Source organism: Protopterus annectens, chromosome 7.part0 (genome assembly GCF_019279795.1).
Source record: "Protopterus annectens isolate FY-2018-M chromosome 7.part0, PAN1.0, whole genome shotgun sequence".
Lineage (NCBI taxonomy): Eukaryota > Metazoa > Chordata > Ceratodontiformes > Protopteridae > Protopterus > Protopterus annectens.
This window is the reverse complement of record NC_056739.1, coordinates 868,034,351-868,060,790: the sequence shown is the minus strand read 5'-3', so window position 1 is coordinate 868,060,790 and position 26,440 is coordinate 868,034,351. Positions and strand designations below refer to the sequence as shown.

Genomic DNA, 26,440 nt, shown 5'->3' with positions numbered 1-26,440 from the left:
TTCTGAGTTTTTTATATATATATATATATATCCTCTGCTGCCTCTATGTAAAACAACTCATTTCCATTTCATATATGCATTATACTCCATGGTAGTTACACATTTTGTCATTCTTCAACATCACATTTCCATATTTTGAAATTCCATTTTTGGAATTCACAGTTATTACCTGTAAATATGCATAATTGCCATTTTGCAAGTGTTATCATCCAGCTATTAAAATAAACATTGCTAGTGTTCGGTATACCAGCACTTGATTTTATAACAGAGAACTATGCATCTGATCAAAATCAAGGATCACTCTGGGGGTTGCAGTGTGTGTGGGTTTGTGTAACAGTTCAGTTTTAGTGTCAAATAAGTTACAATAAGAAAGTAGAGAGACACTGCCATCTAAACCATGTGTTTCAACAATCCTGGTACTTGCAGGACACGTCAGAAGTATAACTTTTTGGAACTGCCGATGTGTGGTTTTGTAGTTATATTATGCCTTGATAGTCTAAGGCTCATTTACTATGTGTCATGTATAACTGTTTCCCACCACATGAAGGGGAGATGAAAATAAACATTTAATTTCCCTTTCATTTTTGTATTTTTGGCAAAAGCAAACTATATTTTTCTTCTAGTTCATGCCCTACCTTTTATTCTTATTTCATTATTTACTATTTAGTTTGCAGTACTTATTTTATATATTGTTGTTTATAACCTGTTTGTGACATATTACTACTGTAATCAATACAAATTAGTTTTATTATGATGTGTCTTTTCTTCCCAATATGTGACTAAAAACAGGTGTCTCCAGACAGACATTTTGGGTTAGCAAATGTATCAAAACAGATTTACTAAAATAAATAAAATAAAAATTAAATAAATGACAGGCCCTTGGATTCTGAAAGGCTTAAGGCAATGCAAAAGCCTTAACTCATATGTTTTCTGCATTTTATCAACCTTATTGAATTCAGAAGCCACCTTACTGCTGAGGTTTTCACCCCTGTGGAGCCCTCAGTGCAGAATAGTTTCACAGGTGAAGCCACATGCTAATGCAGCAGTCCAGGGGAATGGTTACTAGTAATCCGTCATGTGCTCTTTCCCAGAAATGTTCATGGCTCCTTATTCGCTCAGCTAAGCGATTCATTTAATGGAGTACAATTTTACTGTATGAGGAAAGAGTGACTGCAAATATCCAGTGGTCATTCATTTACTCCTGTGGGAGTAGTCACAGTGCGGGTAATTTCAGGGAAGATGTAAGATAATTGTGTGTGCATGTCTGTCGGGGCATGAATGAGGTACATGAGTATGTGTGTGCACTTTCTGCCTAGGGAAGGTAGGGAATAATATGTCTATGTGTGTGCATATATATATATATATACACACACACACATATATATATATATATATATATATATATATATATAGATATAGATATATATATATATATATATATATATATATATATATATATATACGTGTGTGTGTGTGTGTGTGTGTATGTGTGTGTGTGTGTGTGTGTGTGTGTGTGTGTGTGTGTGTGTGTGTGTGTGTGTGAACTGTGTGTGGATAAGTGTAAATTAGGGCTCCCTATTGAAATTTCAGCAATTGAAATGCCAAGTGACAAAAAGCCAAAAAAAAGACCGATAAAACGGAGAAGAGCAAGTCTCAAAAATCAATTTTCTCTTTAAAACTTACCCATACCCCCCAAAACTTATATATACCAACTTCAAGATTGCCATACCTCAGAGAAAAAGGAATACTTCTAGAAATGGTATCTCAGACTTGGTATATACAAGTCTGGACTTTTGGCCATTCACTCCCCACTTTTCGGGGCTCACTGTAGTGGGACCCAACATTTCAAATAGTTACCATGAATTGGGGCGGGGGAGCACATTTTTTTGTTTGTGTGTGTGTGTGTGTGTGTGTGTGTGTGTGTGTGTGTGTATTGGAGCTGTGTGAGTGTCTTGTCTATGGATAACTGGATGTACATGTGCATGTGTTTCTGAATGAGTGTAGGAGGCATGTTTGTTAACGTGATGCATAGGCCACTAAATAGAGAATATTAGCACAGTCAAGTTTGACTGTGCAGAGTTCGTTTCAGAGCCACATTACTGAGCTGATAATGGGACTTTACTTATTGTGGTCGTTCCTGTCTCTGAATCATATTTTCTATATATTTTCATATACTAATTGACCAACTGGCACTGGACAGTGTAGTGTGAGCAGTGAGGATTTTAAAGAATCCCAGCCATAGCTTCTCACTGAGATTTTCAGACCTGTGGAATGAATTTACCAACTTCCAACAAAGGAGATCAGGAGGAAACAGAGGATAATACAAGGGCCCCTAGAAGGCAAAACAGGGGAGGTATTAAATATTGACATTCCACTTCAAGATACGACAGAGACTTTCAGGAGGGGCACAACTGAGATGGTTTTGTTACCAGCTATTTCCATTCATTTTAACACTGTATGTGATTTTAGGGTGTCTAATTTCACTACGCTTGATTTAAATGTTCATGTTTGCAACCTTTTAGCAAAAGGCTTCACATTTACTCCTAATAAACCAGCCAGTATGGTGAATACACTCATGGAGTTAAAAGAGTACATCAAAAAATTAAATTTGAATCTGATGTTTCAAGAGGTAGAGAATGTTATGCATCCTTTACATATCTCTAGTACCTATAACCCCCCACTCACCCCTCTTTGGACATTTTTGAAAGGGCATGTGAGTTGGACATCAGGACTTACTGTGGGAATACGTATAAGCAAAGAACTAAAAATAACTTAAGTGTTGAGGAAGAAATGGAGCTTAATTTTTTGTCAACAAACACTAATTTGAGGGTCATAAAACTGGATAAAGAGGGTGGTGTTGTCCTTATGTAGAAAACAGATTACATAAAGAAGATGAAAGAAATCTTGAGTAGTAAGAAATATGCACACAGTTCACTGAATGAACTAAATGGACCATATAGGAAAGTCCGTGGCTTTCTCGAAGACCTCTTCATTGAATGGCTCATCACTTTAGAGGAACATAGATTTTTAACCACGGACTTTCCAATCACACCTACTATTTTTGGGGTTCCAACGATACATAAGGACATACACTAACCCCCTTTCCATCCCATTGTCAGTGCTAGAGGTTCTATAACACATTCACTGGCAAAATTCTTAGATCTACAACTAAAGTATTTGTTAAAATCTGAACCTTCATTATGTGTCAACTCATGGGATTTCTTAAAAAAAATCAATACAATTGAGTTTAATAACACTTGCATATTCATAACAATTGATGTAAGGGACCTTTATTCTGTCATCCCTCACGACTTAGGAATAAATTGGTTCTGTGACTATCTGGTGTCAAAGGGAGTCAGACAAGATAAAACTAATATGCTGGAACAACTTTTAGACATAGTTTTAAGAAACAACTATATTGTATTCGACAATGAGTATTACATCCAGATAGAGGGAATAGCAATGGATGCGGCATGCAGAGGCATGTATGCAAATGTGGTAATGTTGGAGTGGGAAAAGAAATTCTTATTTGAGTCTATTTCTTTCCAACATTGCCACATGTATACCCGTTTCCTGGATGACATATTCATCCTTTGGAATGGCCCAGGAGAATAAATAGATTCATTCTTAGATTATATAAATAATTCTTCATCTTTTTTTAAAATTCACGCATTCTGTGAATGATAAGGAAATTCCTTACCTTGATATTTTACTTAAAAAAGACTTAGAGCGTAATAGATTTAAAGCTGAAATATACCGTAAAGATAAATATTCTAATGATTTTTTTACACTACACAAGCTGCCATCCATTCCACCAAAAACGAGGAGTCCTTAAGGGACAATTTGTAATGGCAGCTCATATGGTGTCATCAAATGAATGCTTTTTAAAGGAATGCAGTTATTTGAAGGAAATGTTTTTGAAAAGAAGTTATCCATCTGATTTAGTAGAAAACATCATGAATAAAGTATTAGAAAAAAAGTGGACACTTTGTACCCTTGTTAAATTCTGAATGTAATGTAGACACAAATTTTGAAGTTAATACATGTAGTATTAGTGTTAGATCTGAGTCTATAGTCTACCACTCTAGTCAGTTGGATGTTGAAACAATTGAAAAAGGAAATGAATTTAAATCATGTTTTCAAACCAGTTTTTCTACTGATGCATACTTTATAAAGGACATACTAGTGAAAAATTGGAAACTTTTAGTATGTGAAAGGGATACAAAAGCAATTCTAGCTAATAAACCTACATGTGTGTTCAGGAAAGGACATAACATCAAAACATTACTAGAACATCAAAAAGAGGCACAGCGTACAGGGTACATGTATAAATGTGGGTCCTGTAAATTTTGTTCCTTTATGTTAGAGGTTAATGAAGTAAACAGTGAAATAAAAATAAAAATCAGGAGCAGATTTTCTTGTACCACTGAAAGAGTGGTCATTTGTGTCCTTTGTGAACTATGTTTGTGCTTTTACATTGGAAAAATGGAGCACAAGCTCAAAAACAGAATAAGTGAACACCTTAGGAATATCAGGGACCAATGCCCACTTAATGCACTTGCTAAACATATAGGGCAATATAATGAACATACAATCCAGTTTGTTATATTAGAATCAATACCTCCCTCAGTTAGAGGTGGAGCATGGCTTTATTTACTGGAGAAAGCAGAATTAAGTTGGCACATCCAACCAGACTGTATTCATTGGCCAGGCTTGAATGACGGCCAGTCAATTTCCAGTTTATTAAAACTTATAGCTTTGAAAAGATAAGATTTGATATTGCTAAATATTAAATGTTCAGTACTTAATACCTAAATTATTTATCAACACATTCAGTAGGTTAGAGTTTGATGGCTTAAATATTCTTTTTCCATTTTAGGATTTTAAAACAACTGTTTTTCATATTTAGATTACATGATAAACTATAGTAACATGTATGTGATTTTATAAATGTAGCTTTTTATTGTGTTGTATTTGTATAGCATGGCATTATTTATGTGGTTTTATGTAAGCACTTTTGTCCCTTAAAACATTAATACAGGAACTTCATCAGACAAAGTACTTTACATTCAGCTTTCTTACTGTGTTGTACTTGCATTTTTTAAAAAAGCAGTGGTCCTTTAAAAACGTTTTTGTAGATGAATGAAGGAGAGGAAGTGAGGTCACAAGTTTTACTTTTTAAAAGGAAACTGAATGTAAAGTACTTTGTCTGATGAAGTTCCTGTATTAATGTTTTAAGGGATGAAAGTGCTGGCATTTTGAATTTGGATTAAACTTAGAGTTCAAAGTTGGATTTATCTCTGCTTGCTGCATCACTGTTGTTTGCTGCATTGCGTTTGAATTTGGACTACAATTTTGCTTGCTACACTACACCTGGTGTGAGCTTTATTGTGGATTTACTGGTTTGTCGTCTTTATCTTCTGTGGAATTAATTTACCATTTGTCTGTCAAAAATTATGATGGGTATGCTGTCAGTCAGTTAAATTACATTTCATGGAGGATTTAGAAGAAAAAAGTCATGTTGATATAGATAAGAGGGATGCAAAGGAAACACTATTTTTTTGTTTTGTTTGTTTTTTGGGATGTCAGTAGACAGGCTTTGTAATGTGTTTATTGTATTTTAAGGTATAACCATGTGCTTCCTTAGGACTGATGGTTCAAAATGCTGTTTAGAAGTTTGTCTCATGGATGCTTAATGACACTTGATAAATGATTGTGACAGTGGTTGTTGTTAAGCTGTGCCCAAATCTATTGCTTGGATCTCAACTGCATAAAGTGAAATAGAATGACATTCTTAAATATTGTCACTGTTTTAACTGCTATGTCTGTGTTCTGAGACAATCACAGAATATTGATTGTGATTATCATTCTGTTTTATTGCAACTGGATATTAGCTGGTTTGCATACATAATGGCAATGGGGAATATATATTAAAATTTTCATTGAGAAGCACTGTAAATAGCCACATAGATGTGTGAAAGCAAGCATGTGCAATTGGGTGTGACAGCGTACCCATCTTCCTGTTAAAAGAAGTTATTTTCTTTTTAAGGCATATTGAAATCTGTGGCTCATTAATGCACAATTAAGAACAAAGTTATAACAAAAGGGAAGCATACCAATAATGTTTTGGACCATTTTGTCCTTCATTTTGAATAAAACAATACCTGTTTTGTTGTTTTTGTTGTACTTTTATATAGGCTATATTTATAAAGACCAGCTTATGCATTTGCACCACTAAGAGTGGCATACAAATACATTCAGCACCGTGGCCAGCATGATGGAGAGTCATTTGGCAAGGCTATTAGTTGAGAAGCCTCTGATCTGCCCTGTTTCCCAGTTTTGTGACTGATGAGCAGAAATGTGTCACATAGCTTGTTACCTCTGGCATCACGACTGACATATTTGTTGGGCATTTAGAAAAAAACATAAAACTCACAATGGTTTCAGAATATATCATGCCTTTAGAGAAAGACAAAAGAGATGATATTCTGAATCCGCTAAGAAGGGATCATTTTATGTGATGTATAAATGAGGGGACACTGTCCAGCAACCTGCCCAGATAAGTGTAGTCCTCTTTAATGTTGCACTCTTTGCTATTCTCTATGAGACTCACAATGTTTTCATAAAGAATCTACCTTTCAAGTGGCTATGGAGTCAAATTTGGCCTGTGCCCCTAATCTGGGAATAGAAGGAGAGTTATATTATGGCATAAAAAATGTCAAGGGTAGTTTACACTTCTACCTATTTGGCATTTAATGTACCCAACAGTTTTCAGCTGTAGACTTGTTCAGATATAATCCAAACATCACATCTGGTCTGAAAGCTAATAGTAAATGCTATACACACACACACACACACACACACACACACACACACACACACGCATGCACACCTACGTACGCACGCACACACACAAAGACTTTCTCGCTCTTTAAGTAAAGATAGTATAATTATAATTTTATACAGACAGTGTATGTTTATACATATATATAAAATATGTCTATGTACATCACTTTATCAGTAGCCATCCTGTCAGAGAAAGAAAAAATTAGTAAAATGGTCCATAGACAATGAACTGTGAAACATGCAATCCACTTTAGAGCAACTCATTGGATGTTGCATGGGAGACATATCATCATAACTATGTAGTCAGTGTAGTAAAAACAATGACTGCAAAAGTAAGACAATGTGGGCCCCTAAAGTACCAAAGAGACAGAGTCTACATTTTTTATATTAGGCCATGCAGGGCTCAGTTGGTGAGCACATCATATGCAAATGGTTTCATTCTATGAAGTATGCTTTCAGTAACTAATTTTATAGTTGTATTACCAAGCACAGGTCTGTTGTCTCATGATTATGTGCTGGTGTGTTGAATTCTGGTATTATTAACATAGCTCCTTGATATGACCTAATAATGATTTACTGACCTAGTATTGATGCCCTAATTTTTTTTTTAAATATTACTTATGTTAACATGCCAGTACTGATGATACTTGCTCTCGGACTTTGTTAACTGCTGAGTATGAGATATGAGAGCAGAGGCTTCCTTGTGACAGCTACCTGAGCTTGGGTTCCAGTGAGGGACTGGTGTGCTTGATTTTGATTGGCCAGTTTCTGTGGGGGCGTTAGCTGCATTGTGATTAGCCAGCTTCTGTAGAGATGGAACCCTACAGAATTTAAATGCCAGGAGGCTTGCCTAGTTTGGTGCAGTGCTGCGCAGGCTGAGCTGTGCTAGTCATTCATCCTATTAGGTATCAAATATGAGAGTCTGTTCTGCAACAGGTAAAGGAACCACTCATCCTTGTTCTATATGATACAAATTTCAGTGCCTTCTTTTTCACAACCCTGTTGTAGTACTGTGACTGATTTTTTTTACTAGCTTATTTCATACAGGGAAATAATTGTCTCCTATGAATTTGCTAAACTGCACTTCTTGTGAATACATTACTGAAATTAACACTTTAGTTCTGCAGTTGTGTTTTTGGGTTTAAATAGCATTGCACTTTTGTTTCTTGTTGGTATTGTACTGCTATTCACTTTTGATTTGATGACTGTAGTGGTATTCATTTTAAAAATACTGCACAGTTGCACCTTGTTGCTTTGATACTGTTACTACAAGCATTATCTAAGATAATACTTCAGTGCTGTCTTTTGCTCATTCTAGGTGTATGAAGACAAATTTAATTAATCTCAGCAAATGATTACACTTCTCAGGCATTGGTATTCTTGCAGTTCTGCTTGTTCTAATTAGTATATTGTTACAGTATTTAAAGCTACTGCTCTATAGTACCACAACAGAGAGTATAAGGTTACTTTGCTATATATCTGTCTTACTTTGCTGACTGCTATACTGCTACTTCACTTGAAGCTACTCATTTATATTATCTGTAACTATTACAGTTACTGCATCCTGAGCCACTGAGTTAGATTATCCACTAGTCATTGTTTTTACTGACTGGATAGAAACCACATTAGTATATTGGGTGAAGCTATATACTTGAATTTGCCACTGTTCCTCATTTCCTTATTGACCCTACATAGCCTGTCACTTTTACATTTCATTTTTGCACATTGCGACAGCTACAGTAGTCACAGTTCATTCTTTTATCCTTTAGCCATGTCTTACATTTATCACCATTTTCTAGCCCAGTCAGTTATCCTCTTCTTAATGTACACTATATCCCTTCACCTGTACAGGACACTATGCAGGCTGCTGTTTCCCCTGAGAGGAGTAGATATTCTGAGACAGTGCAGTAACTGCTTCATGCTTACTGAAAATGCTTTATTACTATCTCACAGTGATTCAGTGTATGAGAGGTGTAAGTATTCACTTAACTTGGAGTTAACCTTCTCACCTCAGAACACATTTGTTAAGCACAACACATACACCTATATATATATATATATATATATATATATACATATATATATATATATATATATAATATATATATATATATATATATATATATATATATATATATATACATATACATATACTGGTCTACTTCATATGTTCGAACATTGAACCTCCGATCATCAAAGACCAGAGGGTCAAAGTTCTGAAATCTCGACCCAACAACAACAAAAAAAATTAAAATGTGAAAACTTCTGATTTTATGCTTTTGCAGGGGGGCAATCCCCCCTGCACCCCCACACCCCCCTGCTACTTAAATATACCAACTCCAAGATTGCACTACATTGAAGAGAATGGGAAAGTTCCCGTTCCACACTGTATGGCAATCTCCATTCACAAGGTTTACTATTTAGGAACTTCAGTCCTCTGGTCTTCGATGATCAGAGGTTTGATGTTCCAGAATTTCGAACATATGAAGTAGACCTACATATACATAACCATTTTCCTACACGTATACATATACATATATACATATACACACATTCAGCACAGAACACTTCCACTAAACCAACTTATGCTGAGGTTGTTAAGAAAACACTGCCTAAGCCTCCCGGGCTAAAGACTAAGAAACCTCTGACATTAGTATACATAGCAACACATGTACTTTCACCCTTCACACCTACACCTAAAACACATAATTCTAAGAGTCAAAAGAGTGCAGACTCCAGGCTGTTATAGCTCACTGAGAATGCATCATGTCATTGTACTGTTTTAGTAATAAGTGACTCTGTTGTAAGGCATACGGACACCATGCAAACCAGGCTGGATAAGTGTAGGGTGACTGCTATCTTTCTGGAGCCAAAATATAGGATGTAACAAGGGCTCATAGGTTCATAGATTAGTACTAGGCTAAGTGCCCTTGTGGGCCATTTTAAGCCTAGCCAATTACCCCATGTGAGAATTAAACCTTGCACCTTATGTCTGTAGGGTAAACACCTTAACCATTCAGCCACACCCCTGGCTCTTAGATGCTTCTATGCTGACAAATATAATTATGACCTGATAGTGATCCACATACGAGTAAATGCCCTTAGACACTCTCTATTCAGAGGGACATGCAAAAGGATATATTGAGCTTTGCTATGCATGTGTCTAAGGCAGGAAGGACAATGGTCTTAAGTGGTATTTTACCATCACCCAGAACGATATTGAGATTCAAATGCAAGATAATTGGCTTTAATAATTGGCTATGTAGTTGGTGTCATGCTTGAGGGATCCGGTATATATCAGCTTGGGATGAGATGACTGACAAGTCTTCCTGCTTTACCAGGGATGGCATTCACCTCTCTTACCAAGACTTTTGCATTCTGGCTAAAGCCTTTGCTGTCTCCATAGTACCCTTTTTAGGCAGAGTCCATCTGATGGACATTTCTACCTAGTAGATTCTAATCTGGAACACATTAATGTGGATCTACTCAATGCCAGGAGCCTTAACAAGAACATGCCCAAACTTGAGGCTCTGCTGTAACTTGAACACATTCATGTATGTATAGTTACAGAAACATGGCTTCAGAGCAATGAAAGCACTACATCTCTTCCTGGGTATAACACCTGTCATATCTTCAGACCCACTGGCAATTGTGGGGGAGTATAAGTATTTGTCAGGGATATCAACAACCTCATGACAGATTCCTTCCATAGGAACTCCACATTTGTACTTCCAGAAGTCGAATTCAACCTAAAGAATACTCTTATCACACTATAGTAACACTATCTGCGTCCCCTTCTGAGTAGGATAGCTATCTTAACACATTGGCCCCAATTCCCATTAAATTCAAGAACTTTCTACTGGGGAACTTCAACTATCCATCAATGAACTGGCTGACCTACACTGCCCTGGTTAGTATTCCCAGTGCTTCCTTCACATCAAAAATGCTAAGTCTGTTTCACAAAATGTCTGTGACCTCTTGTCCCACTTAAATAATTACATTGATAAGGCAGTCCCTATCTGCAACAAATATAATGAAAAATTAACAAATTATGGTGTATAGTTAATTATATAACAACAGAAAGAAACTGCTTATGCTTATAAGAGATCTCATTCTGCCTACCTTAAGAGCACACTTAAGCAAACTAACAAAGAGCTTAAGGGAACCAGGAAGCTCAAAGCTGAGTATGAACTTAAAATAGACACTAAAACTAAAAATGTTTCTTTAATGTTGTCAGAAAATTAATAACTAACACCCAACAGTGCTTGGAGCTAGTCCATAATAATACTACACTCTCTGACCCAAAGGAAATAGGTAATATCCTAGCTAACAAATGCAATGTAAATTTTACTGCACCCACAATTATAGCTATCCCACAGGTTCCACAATCCCAGCCACCCCTTTAATTACTATAGAGCAAGTTCTCTTAACCCTTTCAACAAACTAAAAAATACTTCATCCATGGACCCTGACAACATTCCAGGCTTCCTGATTATCAGTGCCAAATATGGCCTTTCTGAACCCCCACTACTGGGCGCATTATGTCAGACTTCATTAATCTGGGCATTGAAAATCTCTTAATCCTGGACTTTCATCAATTTGGCTTTATCAGAGGAGAGTCCTGTCTCTTTAATCTCCTTAATTTCTTTGCAAAAGTAACTGAAGCAGTGGATAGTGGTTATGCTGTGCCTGCAGCATATCTAGACCTGACCATGGCCTTTGACAGTATTCCCCATGTAAGCAGTATCAATAGACTTGTAAATCTGAATGTAAAGATGTATATCGTACAATGGATAGCTAACTGGTTGTCTGACTGAATCCATGTACTTAGAGCAGCAGGTGCCACTTCTAAAAGCAGTTACCAGTGGTGTAACACATAGCTCAGTTTTGGGCCATCCACTATTTGACATATATTGCTCAGACCTTTAAGCCAGCATTTATGGCCTATGGTTAACTAAGTTTGCAGATGACTGTACATTGGGTGTTGTTATTCTACCTTCAACTGACTTATAATTTCTCCAGCACAGCTCAAACCATGTTAACAATTTGTGTAAGGAAGGTGGTCTCAAATGAAATGTCAAAAAAAAGTGCAGCATACTTCATTTAGGTAAACAAAATAGTTTTGTTTACTATATAGAAGATGCAGCCCTCCAATCAGAGTACAGGGTACTCTTGTTGATAATTCCTTATCATTTGACCATCCTGTCTACACAGTAGTTCATAAAGCTTTAATTTTCAAAGGCATCTCCATTAGATCAAAAGAAATCTTAACTTCCCTTAACTTGTATCTTATCAGACCCATTATTGAATATAATGCACATTTTGGCATGTATTTATTTAAATATATTACAAAATGTAAGAGACCTTAGCGATACATAACTAAAAAGATCAGTGGCCTTAAAAAATCTTAGTTGTCAAGACAGACTGACAACCCTTTCTCTGTACTCAGTCTTCTACAGACTGTGGAGATCTATGACTAGCCTTCCATGCTATGAATGATCCAGCCCTGTTTGATTTCCTATTCCTTCACAGAATTAATGGTACATCAAATGCTTAGTTAAAGGAACTTTCATCAGCAGATAAATAAGATAAATTGGCATGATAGATTCATATCTCAGTGTATCCCTTATCTCTAGGTTCATAGGTACCGACCTTAGTTCCTAGTGCCTCTGTCGAGTAGAGCCACTGGAGTGATCCCGGGGTGAATTTTCTGTTTCCCATCCACTCATCAAGATTTCTCTTGAAGAGGGCCAGTGAGGTGCTCTGCTTGACATGTATGGGAAGTCTATTCCATAGTCTCTGGGTTATGAACCTGTCCCTCCAGCATGTTCTGTTGATTGTGGTAATGAGGTTGAGGTCTCTGGAGCATGTGGTGTGGAGGGATTAGGATTTCTTTAGATGTAGCATTTCTAACAGAGCTGGGTCAGACATGGCTTTGTAAGTCAAGCAGAGATCGCCTCTAAGTAGGCAATATGAGACAGAGAATAGTTGGAGTTTTTTGAGTCTGTCCATATAGGGCAAGTGTTTAAGGCCTAGGATCCTCTTTGTGAGGTACTTTTGCAGCCTCTCCAGTTGTTTTAGGTGTCTAGGGAGGTACATGCAAAATGAGGCATTGTACTCGATGATTGCCTAATGAGGGAAGAGTAGAGGGAGACAATGACCTCTTTCTTCCTGTATGCAAAACCCTTAGTAATGAGATGTGCCACATAGAAGGACTTTCTGTCCACAGTGGTAATGTGCTGGTCAAAAGAGAGGTTGCTGTCAACTTGTGTTCCTAGATCTGTGTGTTCAGTGGACTACCATCGATGTGGTAATTCAAGGGAACTAGGTTTTCCCAAGGGGGATGATGACACTTTTTTTGGCATTGAGCTTAAGGCCATGGTTCTGACATCAGTCGTTGGTCTCACTGAGACCTTTCTGTAGGATATCAACATCACTTGGGGAGTTAATAATAGCTCCCAACTTGTAATCATCTGCGAACTTTGCCAGCCAGAATCCCTTGTGTTGGCCTGGACTTCAGAGAAGTAGATACCAAATAGGAGAGGACCCAGGACCGAACCCTGTGGGACTCCACTTGTGACTCGTCGACACTCTGACTTGGAGTCAGCTACTTTCACACTGTGGGTTCTATCTGTGAGCCAGTTTGCAACCCACCTAGTGACATAGGGGTTAACTAGCTGAATGAGTTTTTCTATGATTCCTGAGTGGGGAATGGTATTAAAGGCCTTGGCCAGATCAAGGCAGGCTGTATGAACCACCTTGCCTTCATCCACAGCTCTAGTGACTGACTCAAAAAAGTCGACCAAGCTAAGCAGGCATAATCTACCCTTCACAAAACCAAACTGTGTAGGATCCAGAGTTTGGAGATTCCCTATATCTTTGTTTACTAGGTCCATGATGATGTGTTCCATAGCTTTGCATATCAGACTCATCAGGCTAATGGGTCAATTATTCCTGGGGTCTGTAGTCACTCCTCCCTTGTGGAGAGGGATGACTGTAGCAGTGTGCCATTCTGTAGGGACAAAGCCTGAGGTGAGGCTGTGACTGAACAGGGCACACAGGTGAGGTGCCAGTTCACTCTGTATTCATAACACAGCTGGGGATATTGTCAGGTCCCATATAAGCTGTATTCATGGCCTTGGACAGTGCTGTTTTAACCTGTGCAGTAGTAATACTGGGTGCCTGGCAATCTACTGGTATTGTGATTGATCCTTTGGGGGGGGGTTGGCACTGAATTTGTCGAACAGTATATTGGCAATATCTGTTGGCTCAGTATAGGAGGTGCCATTGTGCAGTAGCTCAGAGCAAATCTGGGTATTGCCATGGGGATTCTTTACATAACTATAGAAGGCCTTGTGGTTGTCTTTACTATCTGCTGCAATTCTGTTTTCATAGATAGCTTTAGAGGATTTGATGAGGGATCTCAATCTTTTGTTGAAGCTGATAAGGGAGTTTTTCCAGTCTTGGAACTTCACCTTATTCTGCATAAGTTTCCTCCTTCTGTTGTAGAGTTTGTTTATGGCAGGGGACCACCAGATTGGCTTCCTTTTTTTGAGGAGAGTGTCTTGGGTCTATTGGGTATGGCGCGATCCATGCATTTGTGTACATGTTCATATAGTGCATTGGTATATGATTTGGTAGTCATGCAACTATTCTTCATTTGCATGGGTGCTGTGAAGTTAGCCACCTCTGTTTTTAGGAGCCCAAAGTTAGCTTTGGAGAAGTTTTTCATGGTGGTTACCTTTGTGGGGTGGTGGAGTGGGAGGGATGTGGATTTCCAAGGTGATTAGTTTGTGGTCAGATCTAACCAGGGAGGAGTTGACTATTGGTATAGAGCAATGGTCGCCCATGTTAGTAATGACTAGGTCAAGGATGTTGCTACCTCTAGTGGGGGTAAGAGCAAGCTGGTCCAGGGCATTGGAATTAATGAATTCCAGAAAGCGTTGGGCAGGTGTATTGGTACATGAGTAGTTTTCCCAGTTAATGGAGGGGTAGATAAAGTAGCCCAGTATGAGAGTGTTAGGTTGGACCCTAATATTCTCCAGGGTGCTTAGGAATGTGGAGTGTGAGTCTTGGGACATGGTTGGGGGCCTATAGCAGGCTATGACCTTAATCGCTGCCTTACCTAATGTTAGCTGCACCTGAAGTATCTCAGATGCATTATGTTGGGTTACTAGTCTGGAGGTGTGCACATCTTTTATGAATATGGAAACAACACTGCCTTTGGAGCTTCAGTCCAAGTTCTGGGGCTGAAAGGTGTGGAATAGTTATAGTGTGATAGTGCAGGGGTGCTTTCTGCTGCGAACCAGGTCTCTGTTGCAGCACAAATTTCGATGTCCTCCATTTTAAGGTGTGCTTCGAGTGAGTGCATTTTCAGATTTAGACTTCTAGCATTGAGCAGCATGACCCTCAGATTGCATTTGTTTGTAGCTGTTATGGTGGTAATTTGATCTTCAGAAGACCGCCTAAAAAAGGCACTATAGGGGTGGCAAGAGCCTTGGCCAGTGTCCGGAAGCCCAGGGGTGACAGATGCAGGCCATCTCTGGAAAAGCATCGAGGTCTATCAATCATGTTATCCCAGGCAGAGAGATACAGGATCCTCTTAGACTGACATCAGAAACGTAGCCATTTGTTGAAATCAATCATTTTCTGCTTGTACTGTGGTATCATTCTGGGTGATGGTAGGTTGCTGCTCAGGGCTAGGGTTATATCTGCCTGGGCTACATAACCTGAGAGCTCTTCCATGTCTCTTTTCATGTAGTCCAGGGAGGTATGTATTAGCTCATTCACACCCACATGTACAATGACAGAGTCTATGCATTATATCATGGGACAGGGACCTGAGTTCATGCATTATGTGGTAGATCCTGGTACCTGACAGGCAGCTGACTGTTGCTTTCTCCTTATTCAATCTAGTGAGTGGAACATTAGTATGCCTCACTATCGAGTCACCTATAACTAGTGTGTTGGGCATGCTGTTTTGCCTTAGGGGCTTTGGTTGAGTGGCACACTGTTTAGGAGAGTTATGTGTCTCATGATTAGTGTTATGTTGTATTGATTGAGTGTGTTTTTGACTTGGAGGTCTCTGCTGTTTGGGTAGATTTTTATTAAGAGCCTCAGAGAAGGTGAGTGTGTGGTTTGTGTTTTTATGTGAAGACAGTGCTGGTGTGTGTTCTGGAGGGCTATGTGTTCCATGTGGTCTGGTGCAAGTGTTGACCTTCTCTTGATCAGCTTTTCCAGTCTTGGCTGGAGAGTGTGTGGCTTCCAATTTGGATATATAAATGCATCTCTCGCATGTCTGAGTGTTGGGAAGGTAAGAGGAGAGGGTTGTCAGTGTACATGAGGCAGTTGCTACATTGCCTCAGGATGCCCAACGTCACCAGTTAATAGGAGAAAGCAGAGGGAACTGACCTTTAGACATGCCTGGAGGGGTGGGCATTAATAATAAGTACTGGAGGTGTTTCCTTGTAGAACTGGTAGCACTTTTGTGTGCTACAGTAATTGCTACAAGAAGTCTGGTAGAGTGCTAAACTAATAAGCTAGTAAAAGTGCAGGAGAGGAGACAAATAGCAAATCTAAGGGAAAATTGAAGAGCAGACTTTGGCACTGCTCAGAAGCTAACAAACAGTCCTGGATACAGCAAATCTGTATCTGGACTACATTAGTTACAGGAAAGGTGGGAAGAGCTTAAATGCAGGCTTCATGTCAAGCAGAGTAGCACCCTTGCCACCCAACTTCATGGTATACCTAGATAATTAGATAGGCAGCCTCAAATTATCTCCACGTTTACCTTGTCTTGCCTTCCTTGAGGCTAGAGGGAAATTTTGAACAGGTGATTTTTGGCTAGGCTTAAAATTGTCTGCATGCTAATTGGCTAGTACATTTCTATGAACCTATTAAAGAAACAGCGTTTCCAGTTTTCTTTATCACAATTATTTTAATTTTAGATGTCACTGCAGCATGAAATGAATTAAATGATGTCTTTCCTGCAAAAAAACATGAGTGACTTGGATATGTGATTTGCTGTATCTTGTTTTCTGCTTCAGACATTTGTAAAATTAGACATCGAAACTAAAGCATGAAATTCCCTTTTATGTTTCAGCTGGATAATCCAGACGAACAGGCAGCACAAATTAGAAGAGAGCTAGATGGACGCCTTCAAATGGCAGATCAAATTGCAAAAGTAAGTGGATATGCAAATTTTTAATATTTCCTCCTAGCACTGTTCTGAGGTATAAAGATTGTAAAATTACTTGTACCTTTGCATTTTATAGCAGATAAGTAAAATTGCACTGCCGCATATGCAGTTATTCTTGAGATGTCCAATATTGTGTACTTTAGATATTTTATTATGTACAACAAAATACCTTGAGGGTATCATTTCCCTAAAGAGCTTATAATTTGAAAATAAGCAAACTTTGTCTAAGGAATAAAGAGCTGCAGATAATATATTTGGTATGTGAAAGTTTAATATTACTGACTGGGATTCATAATGAAGTGATGTGTCACACAGTGCAACCTATGCTATAGCAAGATGAACTGATTTGGATGTAACAGTGTTCAGGAATCCCACCTGCTGTTATATTTACTTTTCTTAAGTGGTAGTTAGGAATTTCCAGCTCCTTACCCTTTACATAAAATGTACTTCTTTAGGGCAGAGACTTAACCAAACAGAGGCTGTTGCATAAAATGATCAAGCGACACCTTACTGGATTTTCATTGGATCTCTAAGGACTCATAAACCATGTGTATTATCAGGAAACATCTAAATGAGAAAAGTCCCATATATAGGGCTATGAGGGAGCTTTTAACCCATGGAAAATAAGTTTCAGTATTTTGTGAAAATGCCGTTTTGAACTGTTTTTATCCTACATCCCATTCACAATCAGTTCTTTTACTGTTGCCAGGCTATTTTATTTTTAAAGGCTGGGGTGACATGTTATTACATAGCAGTACAGATGAAACCATTGTGCATTAGGAAATGCATGGATAAAGGAAAAATGTTTATGCGATATTGATTTTGGTAGGTAAATTAGTATTAGAGAAAAGGAAAGAACAGGTCGTGAGAACATCTTAAATATGTTTTATAATCCTCTTCTTAAACTTACGGCCAATTTTGTCCAAAGAAATAACATTCCAAGAAACATGCCAACAAATCACTCCTCTCTATCTTCTCAGCCAACAACACAGCAGGTAAAGCTCTATTTTCACAAAGTATAGCAAAACGTTGGAATAATCTCCCTCCCTCTGTGACTTCTGCATCAAATACCACACAATTCAAAAACTCCCTTAAGGCTCATTTTATAAGCTCTTGGTTCTGTCCATGTGTTACATAATCCCAAAGTATGCTACCTCCATCCTTCTCTTTCTCTCCTATTTTCAGGCCCTCAGTAAGCATGGTTGCAAAAAATGGTATCCCTTGACATACAGTAATTTTGTTGTGATCTATGTCCATATTTGTCATGACTAACAAAATGTACATATGTAAATATTGCTGATAAGAATTTTTTCATTGTTTCTTCTTCAAAAAAGACTGCTGGTGTAACAATGTTTTTTACATTATGTATAATGTCGTTATTTGTCATATTAATTATGTAAAGCTTTTCTCCCCAGGCCTCCACCGTAAATGGACCTTATAAAGTCGGACCATCCCGGTAAACAAATGTAAAATAAATAAAATAAATCATAGATGCAGATAGCCACAGAAATAAAGTAAGTATTGCAATCAATAGTATTTCTCACAGTTCTTTAACTATTAGGGTACTGATGCAAATAAGAAAAAACTAACAAGTAAAAGCTTTCTTACATGAAACTTATAACATGGAAAGGTACTTCTCTTCTTAGATGCAACTGTATTTAGTTACATATTCTCATTCTTCTAACAAAATTGTTTTTTAGGCATTCTGGATCTCTGTCAACCAAATCCTGCACCATAGTAGCCCCAGAGCACCTAACCCTTGTCCAAATACCCTCCCCTTGAAACTGCCACCATATTCAACTCCTACTTCATTCATACTATCTGTAAATTAATGCAGGCCCCTAACTCCTCCAACCAGGCAGATCGCTCCACTCCCTCCAACAACTCCTTTTTTCTGCAACCTTTTCCTACCAACTACATAAATCCCCCCTACTTAAGCTCAAGCCATGCTCTCCATCTGTGGATAACCTACCTCCATCCTTCCTTAAACTAACTGCTAACTCCATAGCCTACCCCGTCTCCGTTTTTATAAACCAATCTATAAGCAAATCTACTGTGCCTTCACTCTCAAAACAATTTTTTACCACACCTATTCATAAAAGCAGCAACTCCAACTAACTCAATAACTAACGGCCCACAGCAATACTGTCCACCCTCTACAAAATACTTGAAAAATGTGTACATAAGCAACTCATGGATTATTTACTCCAAGAAAACCTACTCACTGCCACACAACATGGATTTCATCCCAACCATAGTGCTACTACTGCCCTCATCTCCTTCACTAACCCAATCTCCCTAGCCAGAGACAGCAATCTTACTTCTTGTCTCTTTCTAGACCTCTTCAAACCATTTGATACTGTCTCCCACCCTATGCTACTTTCCAAACTCTCCAACCTCAATCTTTCCAGTACTATAATTTCCTGGTTCTCTAGCTATCTCTCTAACAAACAGCAGTCAGTTAAATAGCTCTCTGTAATGTCTCCCTTTCTCCTCATCAAAATGGGAGTTCCTCAAGGCTCAATCCTTGGTCCCCTACTGTTTAATATCTTCACTAAATGCTTACATACTTCCTGTCTGTACTACTCTCTTATACAATATGCTAATGACTCCACAGTTATCTCTACCTCTGATACCTTCTCCAACCTACATGCCCTCACCCAAAACTCCTTTAGCTCTATTGAAAACTGTCTCTCTAATAACCAACTCATCCTAAACCCCAAGAAGACCCAACGTCTTTTAGTCCTCCCAAAATCTCACACAAACCTTAAACCTTCCTTCTCTACTACTTCTCTTAACAGCACTGTCATAAATGTAGAAACTCCCACCAAACTGCTCGGAGTTACCATAGATGACCAACTCATATTCAACATTTATATCCACCATTGCATAAAGAAAGCACACTAAAACTTGCCTTACTTTACAGAAATACATTTCTCACAAAAGACTGTAGACTCTGTCTTGACCATACCTTCCTTCTGCACAGTCTTCTGTACAGTTCACAAATATTAACTAACCTACAGGCCTCTCTTCTAACTAAACTTGAATCTACCTATAAGAAAGTAGTGAGATTTGTTGCTAACCACACCTCAACTACACATCACTGCCAATCCCTCAAACTTTTAAACTGGCTAGAGTTCCCCCACAAACTTCTTCTCTCCCAGCTCCCTATCATTCATTCCATCATCAATAGGCCCTCGCCCTGTCCTTCTATCACCTCACGCATCTCACTTTATACTCCTTCCAGAACACCTAGAAGCTCTGACCAACAATATTTGGAAATCTACAAGCCCAAAAATATCTATCAGCCAGATTATCTACAGCTACACTCCTGTCCTAGCCTGGAACAAACTACCCTTGCACATCAGAAACTTACTCCACACACATGAATTCAATAAAGCTCTAAAATAACACCTGTTCAATGCCTGGACCTGTCAGAGTAAAAAGCTCAGTCTAAACCACCCTCCTTAATTAACACCACTCACTCCTATCCTTACTGTCCTATGGTACTACTTCTTATAACCTCACTACTACAGCCTCCCTATACTGTCCCTTTCTTAAACCTACTGTGTTTGCAACTACTCCTTTATCTTCTACAACTAACCAACATTATGCTGAATTCTGTCCAACCTACCTTTGAGAAATATATATATCTACATCTTTAACTTAACTTATTTTTTTTTTCATCTGAACTCAAATGTTTATACTTTTTAGACGGTGCACTTAATTCTAGCGTATTGTACTTTTTCTTGTTTGTGTGCATTAATTTCTTTTGGATACACTTGTATAACCCTCTTAAATACCAAACTATGTTCAACCTGTAATGGTCTCATTCATGCTATATATGTAACATTGTTTTGTTCTGTGCAGAGTTTCTCCCCAGGCCTCTGCTGAAAAAGGACTCTAGCTTAGTCAGACTTTCCCAGTCATCAAATGTCGAATAAGTAAATAATTTTTCTTTTTCATATAAAATTAGGTTTCTGCCCATCTATATTCCTGACAACTCTAGAACCCTGCAGAATTGTCCAGTTGTCCTTAATAATAATAATAATAATAATAATAATAATAATAATAATAGTAGTAGTAGTAATAATAATAATAATAATAATAATAATATATTTCTAGTATCAATACTATTCTAAGTGGAAATAATAATCTCTCATATGTGCCAACAGATCCAACCCCTGTAGTAACAAGAAATTCACAAAATGCTTGGTATGGCCACAATGGGCCATTACATCAGAGGATTAGGGTTGAATATAGGTTCATAGGTAAGTACTAGGCTGTCTGCCCGAGGGCATCTATAAGCCTAGCCAGAATGTGTTGGCTTTCGCCGCCCCCTTAGATTAGTTCCCTGTGCCTTGGTCCAGCATGGTGTGTTTATACTGCAAAGCCTAAGGGTGTTGAGTGTACTGATACCGCTTGAACTGCTTTTGCTGATGGTTTAGTGAGTTTTTACTTTAATTAGCCTTCTGGTGACAGAATAAGGTTTCTGAGACAGTTGTGGGCAATGCTTGCCACAGATGGTAAACTCAAGTATCTTGTTTATTAGTTGGTGTGCTGTACTGATCTTTTTGTTGCTTATTTTCTGTGATACATTTAAGGTGATTTGGCATGATGGTGTCCATTGCACAGTGGCATGGCTCAGGCATTTAGTGCCTTAACTTTCTCTATGTAACCTTCTCCCCCATTTCTTTTTGTACTTTATTAGTTAAGTGAAGAGGCTCTTGTGTGCTCTATACTGCACTGTGACTTAGATTATTGTTAAACAAGTAGCGCCTCCAATAAATGATCTCCAAACCTTGTAGGAACAACAACCCCTTTAACACACTGTATTAAGCACCTGGAGCCACAGGTTTGCACTTTCCATCCATCTTTGTTGTCAATCCAGTTGAAATGGGCATCCTCAGACAATGTAACAATTGCCTCATGTTTACAGACAACCTCCTGCTACTTCATCCAGCAGACCCAGTGCGTGAAAGATGTAGTCATACAGTATAATTGGAGGTAAAGGTCTCTCAAAAAGCCACTACAAACATCAGGCAGGTTGGCAGTACCACACAACATGATAATCAAAATACATATCTCTCAGACCAAATCAATAAACCTAGATATGCTGGGGCTCTTAGAAGTAACCTACCTAAACCATAAGGCCTCCTAAATGTAACATAAGTAAAAAAACCCAACACAGGCAACACCCACTATTAAATATACTTCTTGGTGTCCCATGACTCAAGTTCAGAAGCCCATAAGGCAAACCTCCACGCAATATCCTAGTCAGACTCCATAGTGAGACACACCACTGCACTTCTCACCAGGCTGTGCAAAGAGAGGGTCACTGACAGTTGCCTGTCAGGTTCCAAGACTGACCACATCACACAAGCTTTTAAGTCCTTGCATTACAAGGAAACATATGACATAGTCATAGCACATGAAGATGTGAATAACTTGAGATGTACCTCCCTGGACTGTATGAAAGAAACATGAAGGAGCTCTTTGACATGTGTCTGAGGCTGGTATGAGCCTAGTCATGAGCACTATTCTACAATTACCGAGAACGATGCCACAAATTTAACAAAAGATTATCGATTTCAACAACTGGCTGAACATCTGCTGTTATCACTATATGTATTGGGTGAACCTTGTCCAGATCAGTAGAGTCTTTTTAGGCAATGTCAGTCTTGTAAAGTTTCCAACATGTCTGGATAACGTTAAGGTATTGCTGCTCAACACTAGAAGCCTAAACAAAATATCTACTTTCTAAAGCCACACCTTACCCTGGAAAACACTGATATATACATCATTGCAGAGACCCGGTCCATGTCCATGAAAGCACTGCATCAGTGGAGGGTTTCAGTTCCTATCATTTGTATAGGCCTACTGCATTAAATGACGACACAAAGGTAGCTGATAGAGTACAAGCACTTCTTGACTAGGCTTGAGATGTTGAGTTCCTGCATTGCCTGAAAGAGACTTGAGGGCCTTCCCCCAGCAGGTGCTCCTACGATAGAAGTAAGTCAACTCCCTTACCCCTGGAATGTGTGAAGTAGTAGTGGCCACTCAATTCTGGTTCCTTTTTGGCTGGCTTTTCCATTTTTTTAACAAGTTGTTGTCAGTCTACCACTGCTCGAAATATGACTCCATCATGCCAAATGACTGACATCATAGCAAAGGCAGGCTGCAGAAGGCACCCTGAAACTCAGCAAGGGAGTGCGACATTAAGTTATTGTTAGATCACCTGCTTGAGCTCTTTAATTCGAGACCTTTTTGGAGAGCTGAAGTTTTTGATTTGTGGCTGACCTGCAAGGTTAGCCTAAGCCTGCTCCAAGCTGTTGGGTCATTTTCCTGAAAATGCTCATATACTTCTGTTCTTCAGAGTTAAGCCATAAAGTAAGCATAGAATGACAGTGTATTTCAAGGATCTATGATCCCTGGGATTCATTAACAGTTACACTAAGTATGCACCGTTTTGAGTGAACAGACAGCACAAGCATAACTCACACCTTTTTCCTCCTAATTTTAGTTTTCCTATTATCTTTCAGCCTTAAATATCGAGGGGGGATTCATAAGGGTTACCATAAAGTGCAGACTACATGTACACGGTGTAATCTTTCTAGGTGACTAGAAAACACAAAAAATGTGGTAGGGATGTTCTTAAATACAGATTATGTATACTTAGTGTAGGCATTAGTGAATCTGGCCGTAGTCTCTGCTTACATCACCTAAACAAAATATAATAAAAATTACTGACTCATATGACAGAATACTGAATCTTCTAAATGATAAATGGTGCAACAGAAATAATTATAGTTTAACAAGTACAGCTATTTTTACATAGGTCAGACCTCTGTATGCCCCTGAACAACAACACACTATGTAACTTTGAGGTTCTCAGGGTTAGAATATTAGTTTTAGATGAAGGTTTTTTTATTATGACAAGATTCAGCTTTTGTTGTCTCAGTTAGTCTTTTTCCATGTGAATTACATTCTGTACCCTAATTAATAGAGTGTTTTGGGATACTAGTATATGTACTCCATTTAAGGTTTTCCACACTTCTCTTCCTAACAGTATTGCATGTGCAGTACAAAATGTTATCAAAACCAAAAACAAAAGTGCACCACCCGGACTCTCAGACAAGTAGTTTAATATCCAAACAATAAAATGCTCAGCAGATAAAATTGGTTAAGCGCTTTCATCAATCAAAGAATTACTTGGTCATTGACTGAGATGCAACTCACTGGACTATATGAAGAAAGGCATTATGGAGTTTTCAGACTGCGTTTCAGAATGGTATGAGACTAGCACTGGGTAGCATGATTGATTTCAACAACTGGCTGTCTTTCTAGTGCCATTCTAATGGGATCCAATATTTGTCAGGCCATGGTTAACAGACCACATTGTTTTGCCAAGAAGGGTCTGCACCTTTTCCCTCTAGACTATTGAAAACTTGCTAAAACTTTATCCATGCCCATAGTGCCTTTTTCAGGTAATGCCAAATTGACAAACCTACAGACATAGCAAAATCAACTCAGCTGAACCTCAAGGTATTACTGCCCAATGCCAGGAGGCTAAGTAAAAAAACTATGCTCCCTCAGTGCCAGGAACCTAAATAAAATAAATGCACTCTCTCTCTCTCCAAGCCCTCCTTGCACTCAAGATGTAGACATCTGTGCAGTTAGCGAGACATGGTTTAAAGTGACAGAGTGTAGCCTGGCAATGTAAGGTTTCAGTGCCTTCCAACTTTTTGAACAGTAGCTGTACTGACAAGAGCTAAAACTGGAGATGTCTCAATATACATCAATAACAAGCATGCCTTTGGGGGGATAAAACAAGACAACATGCTGGAGTTGCTCCACATGCAGATTACCACAAACAAAATGCCATACTATATCCTAGCCAGCTATAGGTCACACTTCATGTCCTAAAAAGCTCACAATGCGTACTTGGACCTACTGGAGTCACTTATCATCCAACCTAACACTCTACTTATGGTAGACTTTAATTACCCCTCTATAGACTTGGAATGCTACATGGCCTAAAATCTGCAGGCAAAGAGATTTCTGGACTTCATAAATACAAACACCCTTTATCAAATAGTGAATACGCCCACTAGAGGCTCCAACATACTGGACGTAATGCTCACAAGTATGGGAGAACAGTACATCCCCATCCCCATCCCCAATGTCTCATCCTCTCTGGCAAGGTCCTATCATAAAGCTGTCTCCTTCAAAATCAAAATCATCTTGGTAATCCCATTAAAACCAGCAACAAGAAGTATTTCAAGGAAAATTACCTTTGATTTAGTGATGGTTTGTCAAACTTCAGTGTCACTCCCATCCCCAAAATCACAGCAGCCTACTCTTAATTGCTCTCAGAAACTCTGTGCAATGATGTCAGTGGCTGCATAAAGGTTGCTGTACCTACCAGAAGTACACCCAGGACTAGCCCCAGAAACAAACTGCCCTTGTGGTATTCTAAATTAACAGCATATACACCAGAAGGGAAAAAAAAGTGGCAAAAATAAAGATGAAAAGTCTCTCTTCAAAGTAAATAAGAAACTAAGAGGGCTTAATACATCAAGCAAAGCTAACTTTAAGGGTATGATAACCTCCAAGGTGAAAGATAATTATAAGGCCTTCTTCAGCTATGTCAGAAACCTAAAGGGCAACACAGAGTAATGTGTTGAACTGGTAGTTAATATTGCCACATCCATCGAGCCTGAAAATATGAACCTGCTTGCCATCAAATTCACTTCCAGCTTTACCCCCTTCTCACCCCAACCATTCCCCTAAAAATACTCTTAAATATAACCTCTCTAACTATAACTAGGGAGCATGTACAGGCTGCATTCCCTAAACCTAAGAACATGGCCTCAGTAACATCCCATAAAATATGACTTATCTGAATTCCTGGGGCCATTATTTAACTATAGTCTTAAAATGGTCTTTGTGACACATGAATGGAGGACTGCAACAGTCAGCCACCTTCATAAGGGAGGACCTTCAACACACTCTGGAAAGTACAGACCCGTTAGGCTGACTAGTCTTATTTGTAAAGCCATGGAAAGAATTATCATGGAAATTATCAACAAGAACATAAGAAACCTCCAGACACTCGATCCATCCCAGTTTGGCTTCATCTAAGGAGCATCATGCTTACTGAATCTCGTGGTCTTCTTTGAAAAGGTCATTAAGGCAATGGATTAGGGGAAACTGGCGCATACTACCCACCTAGATCTGACTAAAGCATTTGATACAATACCCAACTTGGGCAGTGTTAACAAACTTATGGAACTAGGTATAAACTCCTTTATAACATGCTGGATAGCTAACTGACTCACTGATAGGACCCAGGAGGTTAGAATCAGTGAGGCCACCTCAGTAAAGAGCCTGGTC

At 38.6% G+C, this 26,440-nt stretch overlaps 1 protein-coding gene across 15 annotated transcripts in view; it reads left to right on the top strand.

Moving 5' to 3' along the window:
- CADPS (calcium dependent secretion activator) overlaps positions 1-26,440 on the top strand; it is a 2,296,269-nt gene that overhangs the window by 795,826 nt on the left and 1,474,003 nt on the right. For all 15 annotated transcript variants that reach the window (XM_044077436.1, XM_044077434.1, XM_044077437.1 and 12 more), the window contains exon 4: positions 16,949-17,029. In XM_044077436.1, the coding sequence (XP_043933371.1) occupies positions 16,949-17,029 (81 nt within the window). The remainder of the gene's footprint in view (positions 1-16,948; positions 17,030-26,440) is intronic.